At 46.8% G+C, this 14,311-nt stretch overlaps 1 protein-coding gene across 4 annotated transcripts in view; it reads left to right on the top strand.

The window, feature by feature from the left end:
* The window catches only part of HERC4 (HECT and RLD domain containing E3 ubiquitin protein ligase 4), a 158,131-nt gene that overhangs the window by 89,943 nt on the left and 53,877 nt on the right, over positions 1–14,311 (top strand). For 2 of the 4 annotated variants that reach the window (XR_013214510.1, XM_077258983.1), the window contains exons 16-17: positions 134–157; positions 2,364–2,462. Coding sequence is in view for 2 of the 4 variants with exons in the window: in XM_077258983.1 (XP_077115098.1) it covers positions 134–157; positions 2,364–2,462 (123 nt within the window). In the remaining 2 variants the exon portion in view is untranslated. The remainder of the gene's footprint in view (positions 1–133; positions 158–2,363; positions 2,463–14,311) is intronic. The other 2 variants (XR_013214511.1, XM_077258985.1) reach the window with 1 other exon arrangement.

Here is a 14,311-nt window from a genome sequence, read left to right as displayed (position 1 = left end):
GTTACACTGTAAGTAAACCTGAATATTCTATTATAAAAGACATTAGGAAATATTGAGTCTTAAGTAATTAAATGCGAGAAGTTTTGCGAGTTCAGGTACTAATTAGCACTTTCCTCCTACTACATTTTCTTAGGACGTAAACCCAGGATTACCTGAGGTAAGCCTAGGATTTTGCTTTAATTCTGTTCTGTATTCATACAACCTAAACTCATCATCATTCTTGTCAGATTCACATCGACCACCATTAGAAATGTGATACTTGTAGTTCTTACATTAAAGCATTGTGCCATTTGCTTACTCAATATCAATGAAAAGCAGACAGAACGTTGGTTAAAAAAAATTAACAAATGTTTGAGGGGGATTTTAGGGGGTGAGGACTTTTCTTTTTTTTTTTTTTGCTAATGCTTATTAATTGGTCTATGAACATTAATCTTGTATTTCACATCGTATGCTTGGTGTCATCTAAACAAGCCGCCCCCATACATGCTGTAAGGCTACGTTCACATTTGCGTTGTGCGCCGCAGCGTCGGCGCCGTAGCGCACAACGCAAACAAAAACGCAGCAAAACGCATGCACAACGCTGCGTTTTGCGCCGCATGCGTCCTTTTTTTCATTGATTTTGGACGCAGCAAAAATGCAACTTGCTGCGTCCTCTGCGCCCGGACGCGGGCGCCGCAGGGACGCATGCGGCGCAAAACGCAAGTGCGACGCATGTCCATGCGCCCCCATGTTAAATATAGGGACGCATGCGGCGACGCTGCTGCGCACACCGCAAATGTGAACGTAGCCTAACCTGACTGGCCCCTCGCACTGGGAGTACAGGGGATTCGGCAGTGAGGTGCACACAGTGACTGCAGACATTTCTTCTCAGCTTGGAAAACACGAAGGGCTTAAATTAGTGACCTAAATGAAAGCAAATTCCAGTCATGTGTAAAACCTGAGTCTCTGTGGTGTATTTGATGTCAGTGATGCAGGCTATAGCCCTGGCTGGCAGAAAGGATCTCTTTTTTTTTTTTCTGCCCACAGTGAGATTGGATGTCACTTCAGTTTAATGAATTTTCACCTCATTGTCATTGGTAGGTGGAGGGTTAGTGCGCCTTACTCGGGCCTGTGGTACTGCCTGAACTAAGATAAGCAGCATTAACAATTGTTGTAGAAAATGGAGCTACTAATCAGAGACAATGGGGCTTATTTATTTTGACATTTTCTCCTCAAGTCGCTCTGTCCATACAGTAATGCATACCAAGAAAGAGTTTGCTATATTAAATAAAAATACATAAATTCCTCTTTTTTATTTTTTTTTCCCCCTTCTTGTTTTACCCACTCACTATAGAACCTAATTTGCACCCATTCTGTCTATTAGTGGACAAGTTTCTCTCCCATTTACTTTTGTTCATTAATAGATTTAGAATTCCTTCAAGACCTTCCTCTAAGATATAACAGTGGAATGACCTAAACCCTGCACGTTTGTAAAACCTGGTGCTATTTGACTAAAAATGTTGAAAATAGTGTTCTAGTATGTGTCCTATTAAAGGGGTTATCTGGGATGATTTTTTATTTTTTATTTTACAACCTGCCTACATACCTGGTGCCAATCTCTGCTGGCTCACGGTGGTTACGGACCGCTCCAGCCGGTGATCCTGCAACTTTCAGTAACATCGCATGAACAGCGCAGCTGCTTCTTTTCCACTCCGCTCTGTTGACGGGGCGAGATTGCCTGACTGTGTGGAGCCGGTTGTCAATCAGTATGACGCCAGCAGTCACGCCCTGTGAACAGGGCAGCCTGGACGAGCGAGAGCTGCTCTTTTGATGTGTGGTCAAATGAAGCTGCAAAATCGCTGGCAAAGCTGTCCGTTGACTTCTCTGAGCTGGGTAGAACAGGCCGATGGCAACTACCTACCTGTCAGTTCTTAGCCTCATGGAAAAAAAAATAGTCCCGGGTAACCCCTTCAACCACTTATCTCATGAAAGGGATTCACTACTTATGTACACCAAACATGTTAAGATTTATTTAGAACTTCTGTAGATGATGAAGCTGAAACCGCTGCTTTTTAGTAGCTTATCGGGGGCAGCACTGCTGTTGATCGTGGCTGGCCCACGCATGACAATTGTAAGTCTTACTAGGTTTCTTCAAATCCAGCATAAACATTGCGGCTCCATCATCAGAAAAATATGATCATTCTAGAAGCAAAAAAACACTACATTGGCCACCAACCATCATGATATGTGGCTGCATGTTTGCATGAAATTCCCAGGAAAAAACTTTGAAATAAATAAGCAGTGACACAATTCATGTCTTTCTCTAAGATTTATTTTGAGTAATATATGGATATTTCAATCATGTCTTTCTCTCTGTTTTACAGGGACCAGATGGTTCTCTCACAATTTGTACGTATCCATTTGTATTTGATGCACAAGCTAAGACAACTCTGCTACAGACAGATGCCGTTATACAGATGCAGGTATGCTACATGAGCATAATATGATGCATTATGGCAATTTGACAATAGTATCTCTATTTATATTAATACTCCTGTCCTGAGCAGAGTATTCATTCAGTAGAAAGTCTAGGACTTTATATTCAATCCGTACAACACTCTGTGCGCTTTCTCAGATAGGAGCAGTGCTCTTCACTGGTCCTTTAAAAATTGGAGGTCTCAAAACCTGGACCTCCACCTATCTATGGGTAATTAAGAGGACTTTTCACCAATTTTTTTCATGTTGGACTGATCATACAATACAATAGGCTATGCAGAGCAGAATAAAACTTTTTTTTTTTTATGTTGCCCTTCCATTGCGGAGATATTAGCAATCAAAATATTTAGCACCTAAACATTTATTTATTATTTTTAGTCCAAGAGGGCATTACCAGAGATTTCATTGGGAGCATACAATTCTTCCTCTTCCAGATGCAAAGCAATTATAAATGGGTAGCAACACACTGGGAAGAGAAGAGCAGTCCCCACAATAACACTGACAAACAGTCTGCTCTCCTAACCGCAGAGTGATGACAAGTGCTGGAGCACAGCAGACCTGAGTGAGTGGCAGTGCTGCAGAAGTTGACTCTCATTGCAAACCCTTTTTGTAGCTCTCCTCTGAAATTCAAATGAGCTTTATTGGCAAGGCCATATACACATTAACATTGCCGAAGCAAGGGTAGTGGTCCAAACTCTGCTGTGCTGCCCCTCCCCTCACATGCTAACATCTCCAGCAGTCAATTCTGCTGTGCTCCAGCAGATAGTCACTTTTCACTGAGGAGAGCAGACTGTTTAATTGTTTCACACACAGCCTGTGCTAAGCTATAGGGGGTACCTGCTTATGATTAGCAGAGCTGGCAGTACTACGAAAGGAGAGCTAGTAGATGTGTTGGTAGTGAGACTCAATTCTGCGTTACTGTGCCTCCCCCCATAATAATAATAATAATAATAATTTTATTTATATAGCGCCAACATATTCCGCAGCGCTTTACAACTTATAGAGGGGACTTATACAGACAACAGACATTACAGCATAACAGAAATCACAGTTCAAAACATACTGACTGGATATGAAAGCTGTCAGGCCACATTCACATTTGGGAGCGCAAAATTTGCTGGATTTATTTTGGTGGTGATGGTGTGGGGGGAGGAACCATAGCGCATTTCCAGTGCCTTTGTACTACCAGTAACATGGAAGCCCAATATATTTCTGTTAACAGATGACGGACCTGGATTGGGACTTTGTTTTTTTTGTTGTTTTTTTTGTGGATTGAATTGAAGCTTTTTTGGGGGAACATTTTGCATAACATTTTGGATCGATCACATTTATCCTGCGCTCTACGCTGAGTATTTACATCGTTGTTTCCTTCTAAATATCTGCGTGATGTCATTTAGTTGAGAACCCCGAGGGATCTATTCACTATAATGAGACAGCATAGATACTCTGTACTCCGTCTGGCCTCTGTTCAGCAGTGTCCTTTTTTCCAGAGGTGCACAAAATTGTGGCCAACCACACTCTTATGCATGCCTAAAACGACGGACACCGCTGGATCATAGGTCAGACAGTGTTCACAGTGCCGCCATCTTCCTCATTATAGGGACTCTTCTTTCAGAAATTTATGTGGAAACCCTGGTGTAAGCGCTCAGCGTAGAGCGCAGTATAAATGTGAGCTGAGCCTTACTGTGATCTTCGGGAGACAGAATGAACAAATCAAAAGCAGGTGAAGAATTGCTTTTATTTTATTTTTTTACGCCGTTCCTTGTGCAGTAAAAGTGATTAGATGATTTTTATTCTTCGGGTCAGTGCGATTACAGCGATACCAAATTTATTATTTTTTTTTTATGTTTGGCTGCTGTTACACACTAAAAAACACTTTTTATTGTAAAAAGAAGAATTTGCATCACTGTATTTTGAGAAATACAGTTTTCCCTTCCCCCATAACGGCACACCTGAGAGAGGTGATCCGCCCAGTTAGGACAGGAAACCCTACTGAAAATAAAAGGGCGGTACCTCTCTGTCGCTTCAGTTGGGTTTCCTGTCCTGACAGGGACCCTTGTGCTGAACACGGCGGTGATTCCACTTACTCAGCTCCCGTCCTGGCGTGGAAGAACAGGCAGCGCCTGTGCATTGGAGCTCGGGGTCTGGATGCGCCGTCCGAGGGTCCTCCGGGGCTCTGCGTCCGAGCGGGCGTCTGTGCAGCACGGTCGGATGGCCGGGTTCCTTCCGTGGCTGCCACGCCGCCCTCCTCTCTCTGCCGTTCGGCGGCTGCTTCCGGGTCGCCCGCCTGACGTCACGCGCAAGGCACGCTGGGAATGGGCGTGCCCGTGTGACGTCGGAGGTGGGCGCCGGATCCAAGATGGCGGCGCCCATGAAGAAAACGCGGCCGGTGGATAAAGACTCCGGCGGCGCAGCAGAGCAGGGGAGGGGCCACTATTGGGCACCGGAGGAGGCGGGGAGTGCAGTGGATCCCCCATAAAAGGGGTGATAACCACAGAAGACGCACTCGTTCCCAGAAACTTCATCATTGAAGTGGGGCTGCAAGAGCAGCAGCAGCCGCCATCACAGCAGCAGCAGGAGCTCTTGCCAGATGCCTTGCCGAGCCACCAGCATACCAGGAGCAGCCGCTCAAGTGGTAGGAGCAGAAGTCGTCCTGTCTGGCAAGATTCGTCGGCGTCCAGGAGGGACGCTTCACGTGCATCTGTCCAGCCTCCAAAACCGGTACCTTTGATTGTCGGCAGTGGTGAGTGATCTATGTGAATGTCACCCTTATGGTAACAGGGTCTATTTTTTCTGTTTGATCACTAGGGGTCCAGGAAGTCTAACGGTAAAACAAAGAACCGAGAGTGTGTCCTTTGTAAAGACCCGCTTGCAGTTCAGTGGCAGAAGGATCTCTGTGCTAACTGCATTAACAAAACCATACAAGAAGAGAGCCCTAATTTCGCCTCTAGCCTTAAAGCCATAACACAGGCAGAAATAAGACTCCTTGAAAATGGCCCTTAATAAACCGAGAAGGAAAAGCCATAAGGCGTCTACAGAGTCAGATGCCTCTCAGAGACAGGAGAGTCATAAATCGTCCCGATCTCCCTCTACCTCCTCGGCCTCTATCCAGTCTTCAGATTCCTCCTCGGACAGTGATTCAGGAGGTCGTCCATGCTTTCCAACTGAGGACGTAGACAAATTAGTTAAAGCAGTTAATCTGCAATGGGTGTTAAGGAGGAGAAGACACCTAGGTCACTAGAAGATGTCATGTTTGGTGGCTTAGAAGAGAAAAGGAAACACACATTTACTCGGACTCCCATGACAGCACGACGAGAGAGGGGATCCGCCCATTAGGAACAGGAAACCTACAGATACAAAAGGGCGGCACCTCTCCCCTGCATCAGTTGGTTTCCTGTTCCTAAAGGGACGGGTGCCTACAGATTAAGAAAAGGAGCCCAGGCCGGCCGGACCGAATCTGGTAGCGGGGGGGTCTCCTACCTCGGCCGGTGCGGAGAACCCTGGAGACGCCACGGTGGTCCTGGCTGGACTGCACGCGGTGGCGTTCGCAGCAGGGAGCGGAGTCCGGAGGATTTCCTGCCTCCATCAGCGTCGGCGCCGGTAAGTATATCCATTGGTGGTGCAGCGGGCGGTGAATGTGGGGTGCCGGCGTCAGGGCTGTCTGGGTGAACTCCCGGAGCGCTGCGGTCCGTTCCCGGCGTCCTGCACCGCTCTCAGCGTGTGCTGGAGCGTTTCCGGGTGCAGTGACGTGAGGGGGCGGAGTTAGCAGCCGCTTCCGGGTCGCCGGGTGTCTGCGCATGCGCAGTCGATCCAAGATGGCGGCGCCCATAGCATCCTGATGCCGGTTTTCTCCCACATGGTTCCTGCCTCCCTGCGGTATCCTGAGCCGATGGGGCAGCGTCTGACCTATCTGCTGACCGGATCCAAGGGGGATTTAAGCAGGTGACAACTACAGAGCCCTGCTTTTGGTCGCAAATCATCATGGAGAGTGGTGGTGAGCAGCAGCAGCAGCAGCAGTAGCAGCTGGATGAGGTGCGTCAGAAGCCCAAAGACAGAAGCGACCAGTCCAGTCGAAGAAGCTCGTCCGCAAAAGGATCCAGAGCTTCGGCTAGGAAAGAACCCCCTCGTATTCCGGTATTTACTTTGGCGCACGGGTAAGTGATCTACGTGAAAGTTCACTCTGTGACGCAGGCCCCCTATACTTTATCATTCTAGGGGAAGAAAAGCACGGACAAGTCAAGGCATAAGGAATGTGCCCTCTGTGGGGTCCCCTTACCTGATTCTTGCCCCAAAAAATTATGTGCCCCCTGTATACAACAGACGGTGAGGTCTACAGGAGTGGTTGGGTGGAAGTGACATTAGGTCAGATAGTATTTATCACCTATATTGTCCTCCCCTAGGTGGCGGAAGAATCTGTGAGTGCGGCTAACCTGAAAGAAATGATCCGTTTGGAAGTAAGGGAATCCTTACGGTCCCTGTCCCAAGCGGGAGGTTCCAAACATAGGACCCCTCTGGACTCTAATTCTTCGGAGGAAGAAAGAGAAGAGGGTGCCTATCACTCAAGTCCTTCCTCCTCTTCATCAGATGAGGAGTCTGGACGATTCTGTCTACCCCTGGATAGAATTGACAAAGTCGTCAAGTCTGTTAGAGGCACAATGGGGATAGAAGAGCCCAAACCGCAGCCCTCAAAGCAGGATATGATGTTCAGCGGATTGGATCGTAAGAAACATAGATCTTTCCCGGTGAACGAAAAAATCCAAGACCTGATTCTCCGAGAATGGAAGAAACCTGAGAAAAAGGGTTCCTTACCGCCAGCGTTGAAACGCAGGTACCCTTTCGACGATCCGGATGTGGAAACATGGGATAAAGCCCCTAAGCTGGATGCGGCGGTGGCAAAAGCGTCGAAGAAGGCCTCATTGCCATTTGAGGATATGGGGACCCTCAAAGACCCCCTTGACAGAAAGGCAGATGCTTTTCTTAAAGGAACCTGGGAGACGGCGGCAGGATCTCTAAGACCAGCTGTTGCCGCGACATGTACAGCCAGGTCTTTAATGGTCTGGCTGGATCAGTTAGAGTCCCAGCTCAAGGACGGCGCTTCCAGAGATTCCATTCTGAAGGCTTTACCAACAATGCAGAATGCTGCGGCCTTTCTGTCAGACGCATCTGTGGACTCTGTCAGGATGGCGGCTAGAGCGGCAGGACTCTCCAACGCGGCTCGTAGAGCTTTATGGTTGAAGTGCTGGTCTGGCGACATTCAATCCAGAACTAAACTCTGCGCCATTCCGTGTAAAGGAGAATATCTCTTTGGACCAACTCTGGATGAGTTGCTGGAGAAAGCGGGGGATGATAAGAAGAAATTTCCCAATCCATCTTCAGCATCCTACCGCAGACCCTTCATTAAAAGGAGATTTGGTCGCGGGAAAAAACGCGGATCCTCACCCTCTAGAGAGAGTTTTAGATGGGAGGACAGACGCGGAAGAGGTACGGGCTATATGTTTCGCCGTTCCTCGAAAGAACAGAAAAAACCGGACCAATGACTAGCGGTCCCCGTGGGGGGTAGACTGTCAGCTTTCTCATCAGCTTGGTTTGACATTACAAACAGTAAATGGGTCCGAGGCATCATAGCGAAAGGTCTAAGACTTGACTTTGATCACTGGCCTCGAGATAAATTTAATTTAACCCCTTTACGTTCCTCCCCCCTTGAGCAAGCAGCCTTGGAAGCAGAGGTCACAAACTTATGCTTCAAGAATGTTTTGGTTGAAATTCCAGTATCAGAAAGAGGGAGAGGATTTTACTCTCCTCTCTTTCTGATCAAGAAGCCAGACGGATCATTTAGAACGATCATAAATCTTAAAGGCCTTAATAATTTTCTGACCAATGAATCGTTCAAGATGGAATCAATTGGTTCAGCAATAAAAATGTTGTTTAAACACTGCTTCATGGTAGTTGTAGATCTAAAGGACGCGTACTATCATGTCCCAATACATGAAGACTTCCAGAGATTCCTGAGGGTAGCTGTGTCAATGGGGGGACAAATTCGTCATTTCCAGTTTAGAGCTCTTCCCTTTGGCTTATCAGCGGCTCCTAGGGTGTTTACCAAGATAGTGGCCGAAGTCATGGCACACTTACGAGAGTCTGACATCTTAATTGTCCCCTATTTGGATGATTTCCTTATAGTTGGGAATTCAGCAGACCATTGCCTCTCTCAGCTACAGACAACCACAACCAAACTTGAGCATCTGGGGTGGATTGTGAATTATGAAAAATCCCGATTACAGCCCCAGAAAATACAGAGATTCTTAGGACTGTTGTTAAATTCAGAGACCCAACAGTGTTGTCTTCCGCCCGACAAGTTATTACACATCCAACAACAGGTGTCTAGAGCAACTGATAATCCATCCATGACACTTAGACATGCTATGTCACTGTTAGGATCTCTAACCTCGTGCATTCCTGCTGTCCGGTGGGCCCAATTTCACACCAGACCCTTACAATCCGAGGTACTGGTTAATGACAGAATCTTGCAAGGCTCCTTGCAGAGTCAGATTACTTTGGGTCCAGAAGCACTGACATCTCTTAGATGGTGGCTAGTCACTGACAATTTATCGGCAGGAGTTCCCTGGGTGACACAGGCGACACGTATTGTAACGACAGACGCTAGCCCTTCAGGTTGGGGAGCACACATGGACGACATGATAGTTCAGGGTCTATGGGACCCCTTAACATCAGCCTCCTCCAACCAAAAAGAATTAATGGCGGTTGAACAGTTAAAAAATTACTCTCATATCTGCAGGGTCACCACGTCAAGATCCTCTCGGACAACCAGGTGGCGGTCGCGTACATAAATCACCAGGGTGGAACTAATTCCGAATCATTGATGAGGGTGACAGATCGTCTATTCCAGACTGCGGAAGACCATTTTCTATCTTTAACCGCACTGCACATAAGAGGAAAAGAAAATGTAAAAGCGGACTTTCTAAGCCGCAACACCCTGAGACAAGGGGAGTGGTCTCTAAACAGTCTTGTGTTCGACCAGATTGTCCACAAATGGGGACATCCAGAGGTGGATTTATTTGCCACCAGGGACAATCGAAAGACAGTAAAATTCTGTTCCCTAAATCCCAGGGAGAATCCTCTAGCGGTAGACGCCTTTCTGATCAGTTGGAACTTTCGGCTGGCTTATGCGTTCCCCCCGCTGGCCTTGATACCTCTGGTAATCAGGAAGATAAGAGAGGATCGGGCAAGAGTTATTTTGATTGCCCCATTTTGGCCCAGAAGGGCCTGGTTCACCTGGCTCAGGATCATGTCAGTGGAGGACCCCTGGGTGCTTCCGGACATTCCAGATTTGCTCCACCAGGGTCCGATCAGCCATCCTCAAGTAAAGAATCTCCATTTAACGGCATGGAGTTTGAGAGGGCGTTACTGAGGGACAAAGGGTTCTCCCCAAATTTGATTGAAACCCTTATGAAAAGTAGAAAGCAGATTACAACAACAATCTATGCTAGAACCTGGCGGAAATTCCTAGCCTCTTCTGACTTTAATTTAGAAGAGGGAATTCCTATAAAACAGATCTTAGAATTCCTGCAAAGGGGCTTAGAGCTAGATCTATCCACTAGTACCCTAAAGGTACAAGTCTCGGCCCTAGGGGCCTTGTTTTCCTGTAACATCGCCAATAATTATTGGATCTCAAGGTTCATAAAAGCTTCTAGCAGGGCTAGACCCATACATAAGGATAGATCTATGCCGTGGGATCTTAATCTAGTCCTGTCAGCATTGACTAGAGAGCCGTTTGAACCATTACAATCAGCTTCAATCAAGGCCCTATCCCTTAAAACAGCATTTCTGGTAGCGATAACATCTGCCCGTAGGGTAGGGGACATACAAGCTCTCTCCAGAATTTCCCCTTACACAGAGTTTCTGCCAGATAGGGTAGTCCTCAGACCGGACCCAGCCTATTTACCAAAAGTGTCATCACGGTTTCACAGGTCACAGGAGATAGTTTTACCATCTTTCCTTCCCAATCCCTCCAACCCTAAAGAAGAGCTACTCCATACACTAGACGTTAGGAGATGCCTGTTAGAATACATCTCTGTTACTGATACATGGAAGAAAGATAATGCGTTATTTTTATCTTTCCAAAACCCTAGAAAGGGACTCAGGGTATCAAAGTACACACTAGCGAAGTGGATTAGGGAGGCTATCTCTTTGGCTTATACTGCAGGTGGGGGTCCGACTCCGCAGAATCTGAGGGCGCATTCCACCAGAGCCATGGCTACATCCTGGGCGGAAAAATCTGGAGTATCAATCGACCAGATATGTAAGGCGGCCACATGGTCATCCCCGTCCACCTTCTTTAAACACTATAGGTTGGATTTAGGGGCCTCCTCTGATCTCACTTTCGGGTTAAGGGTGCTGCAAGCTATAGTCCCTCCCTAAGGTAGTGTTACATCTCTGTAAATCTCTCGTCGTGCTGTCATGGGAGTCCGAGTAAAGCATTAAGCTACTTACGGTAGCGGCATTTCTCGGAGGCCCATGACAGCACCCTTAGTTCCCTCCCTATTCACGTGGGGGTTGCACCTCCTATAATGTATATATCTCACGTATAATACCCAGTTCCAATATATGGGTTATAATATTGTATATAAACTGTATATAATGTATATTTTTGTGTGCCACTAACCGCGGTAGTCCTCTCAAGGCTCTGAAATACAACTGATGATGGGGAGAGGTGCCGCCCTTTTGTATCTGTAGGTTTCCTGTTCCTAATGGGCGGATCCCCTCTCTCGTCGTGCTGTCATGGGCCTCCGAGAAATGCCGCTACCGTAAGTAGCTTAATGCTTTCCGGTCAATGCGAAAATCAAAGCATTAATTGAGAAAGAGTGGAAAAAACCTGAAAAAATGGGTACTTTGCCTTCTTCATCCAAAAGGAGATATCCTTTTGAGGAAAAAGACTCTGAATCCTGGGAGAAGATCCCTAAAATTGACGGAGCAGTAGCCAAATGTTTAAAAAGATCGTCCCTTCCATTAGAAGACTCGGGTGTTCTTAAAGACCCACTTGATAAAAAAAAAAAAAAGCAGATAGTTTTCTGAGACGTATGTGGGAAGCCTCAGCGGGGGCCTGAAGCCAGCAATTGCTGGGACATGTACGGCCCGTGCGCTTATGGTTTGGCTACAGCAGATAGAGGATCAGCTAAGGGACAAAGTACCCAGAGGCGACATCCTTGCAAATATATCTTTAGTGCAAGGAGCAGCAGTTTTCTTGGCAGACTCTTCCGCAGATTCCGCAAGACTAACAGCCAGAGCAGCGAGCTTGTCCAATGCGGCAAGAAGAGCCCTTTGGCTCAAGGGTTGTCCGGGGGATTTGCCATCCAAACATAAGTTGTGCTCCATTCCATGTGACCGCCAACTCCTTTTTGCCAAAAAACTAGAAGAGATCCTGGAACATGCAGGGGATAAAAAGAAAGTTTTTCCCAATATCCCTAAAGATTCCAAAAAACCTTTCTTTCGGAGGAGAAGGTTTAACAGAGGTCGCCCCCCAGGGGAGAGGAAAAATTGAGACTTTAAGGATAAGAGAGGATCGCGTTACATGTTTAAGGGGCCCTCTACATCAGCAAAAAAATCCCCCCATTGACATTGTCAGAAGTGGGAGGAAGACTCTCCCTCTTCTTTCCGGCCTGGATAAATATCTCCCCCAGTACCTGGGTCATGAATATTATCAAAGACGGCCTAAAACTTTATAATAACTCCCCGAAGAAGGTCCCAGCAGGAGCAATTTGCCCTGGAGACGGAGGTCTTGGGACTCATTCACAAAAAGTTTCTTCTGGAAGTCCCAGCTCGGGAAGAAAGAGGCGGATTTTACTCCCCCCTCTTTTTAATCCAGAAACCGGATGGCTCTTGGAGAACTATAATAAATCTAAGGAAGCTCAATCAATCGATAGCGAACTACTCCTTCATTATGGAGTCTATCAACACGACCATAAAACTTCTCTTCCAACACTGCTTCATGGCAGTAATAGACTTAAAAGATGCGTACTACCATATCCCAATACATCAGGAATATCGGAAATACTTGAGTAGCTCTCTCTATTCAAAATCAGATAAAGCATTACCAATATACAGCCCTTCCATTCGGCCTGTCTACAGCCCCCAGGGTTTTCACCAAAGTGATGGTGGAAGTAATGTTATACCTCCGGTCCCGGGATGTAGTAATTGTCCCATATCTGGACGATTTCCTTGTAATAGGGATGTCAGAGTTCCACTGCACTCATCAAGTATCAGTGGTAACATCAACTCTAAAGGAGCTGGGTTGGATAATAAATATCCCCAAGTCAAGATTAGTACCAGTAAAACTACAGTCCTTCCTGGGGTTAATGCTGGACTCCAAGCGTCAGCTCTGCCTCCTTCCAGAAAACAAAGTAGCCAAGATAATAAACCTGGCCGATAAAGCAATTCATCAACCTGCAATGACTCTAAGAAAGGCGATGTCCCTACAAGGCACGTTAACATCGTGTATTCCGGCAGTAGGATGGGCACAATTCCACCTAAGACAACTACAGTGGGAAGTTCTCTCAGCTCAAAGACTGTTAAGAGGGCATTTAGAAGGAAATCTATGTCTCTCCCTGGGCGTAAGGGATTCCCTAGTTTGGTGGACGGTGGAAGACCACCTGATAATGGGGGTCCAGTGGCAAAATCCGGTCAAAGACATCATCACGACCGATGCAAGCGGTACAGGTTGGGGGGCTCACCTGAGGTCTCACTCAGTTCAAGGAACCTGGTCCTTGCTAGAAAGAAACTATGGGTCAAACGAAAAAGAGCTATGGGCAGTGGAAAAGGCCCTAAGACATTTTCTCCCTTTGCTCTGGGGCCGCCATACTCTAATCTTGACGGACAATCGAGCAGTGGTGGCGTATATCAATCATCAGGGGGGACTAGGTCCAAAGGCCTCATGGAAGTATCAAATCTACTCTTTCAGTTGGCAGAACAACACCTGTCATCCCTGACGGCACTACACATCAGGGGCATAGAAAACACACAAGCAGACTTCCTGAGTCGCAGAGGCTCAAAACAGGGGGAATGGTCCCTAAACCCCCAGATATTCCAACAAGTAGTCCATGCCTGGGGCACACCAGAAATAGACTTGTTTGCCAACTCACACAACAAAAAAGTCAAAAAGTTCTGCTCCTTAAATCCAAGAGAACATCCTTTTGAAGTAGATGCCCTACTAATACCCTGGAAGTTCTCTCTGGCCTACGCATTCCCCCCGATAGTGATGATTCCAGCTGTGATCCGGGAGATCAGAGAGGATCAAGCGAAAATAATCCTCATAGCTCCATTCTGGCCAAGGAGACCATGGTTCTCCCTTCTAAGGCAGATGTCGGTAACGGACCCATGGATTCTGCCAGAGGTTCCGGACCTGCTAACCCGGGGACCAGTGACCCACTCTCAGGTGAAGGGCTTCTATCTGGCAGCTTGGAATTTGAGAGGGCGTTACTAAGTCACCAAGGATTCTCACCAGGGTTAATCTCCACCCTATTGAAAAGCAGAAAACCCATAACCTCTAGCATCTATGGTAGGACATGGAAAAAATTTCTTAACTTCCTGGGTGAACCATTGGGGGAGGTGGCTCCAGTGGGTCCTATCCTAGAATTTCTGCAAGCAGGATTACATCTTGGGTTAGCAACCAGCACCCTTAAAGTTCAGGTTTCAGCCTTGGGGGCCCTATATAACTGTAATCTTGCCTCAAATAGACGGGTTTCACTATTCATAAAATCTTGTAGTAGATCTCGACTGGTCGTTATCCCAAAAATCCCTCCTTGTGATCTAAATTTAGTCTTAG

Source organism: Ranitomeya variabilis, chromosome 4 (genome assembly GCF_051348905.1).
Source record: "Ranitomeya variabilis isolate aRanVar5 chromosome 4, aRanVar5.hap1, whole genome shotgun sequence".
Classification (NCBI taxonomy): domain Eukaryota; kingdom Metazoa; phylum Chordata; class Amphibia; order Anura; family Dendrobatidae; genus Ranitomeya; species Ranitomeya variabilis.
Note: the sequence above shows the minus strand (reverse complement) of the source record. Positions and strands in the feature narration are given on the sequence as shown.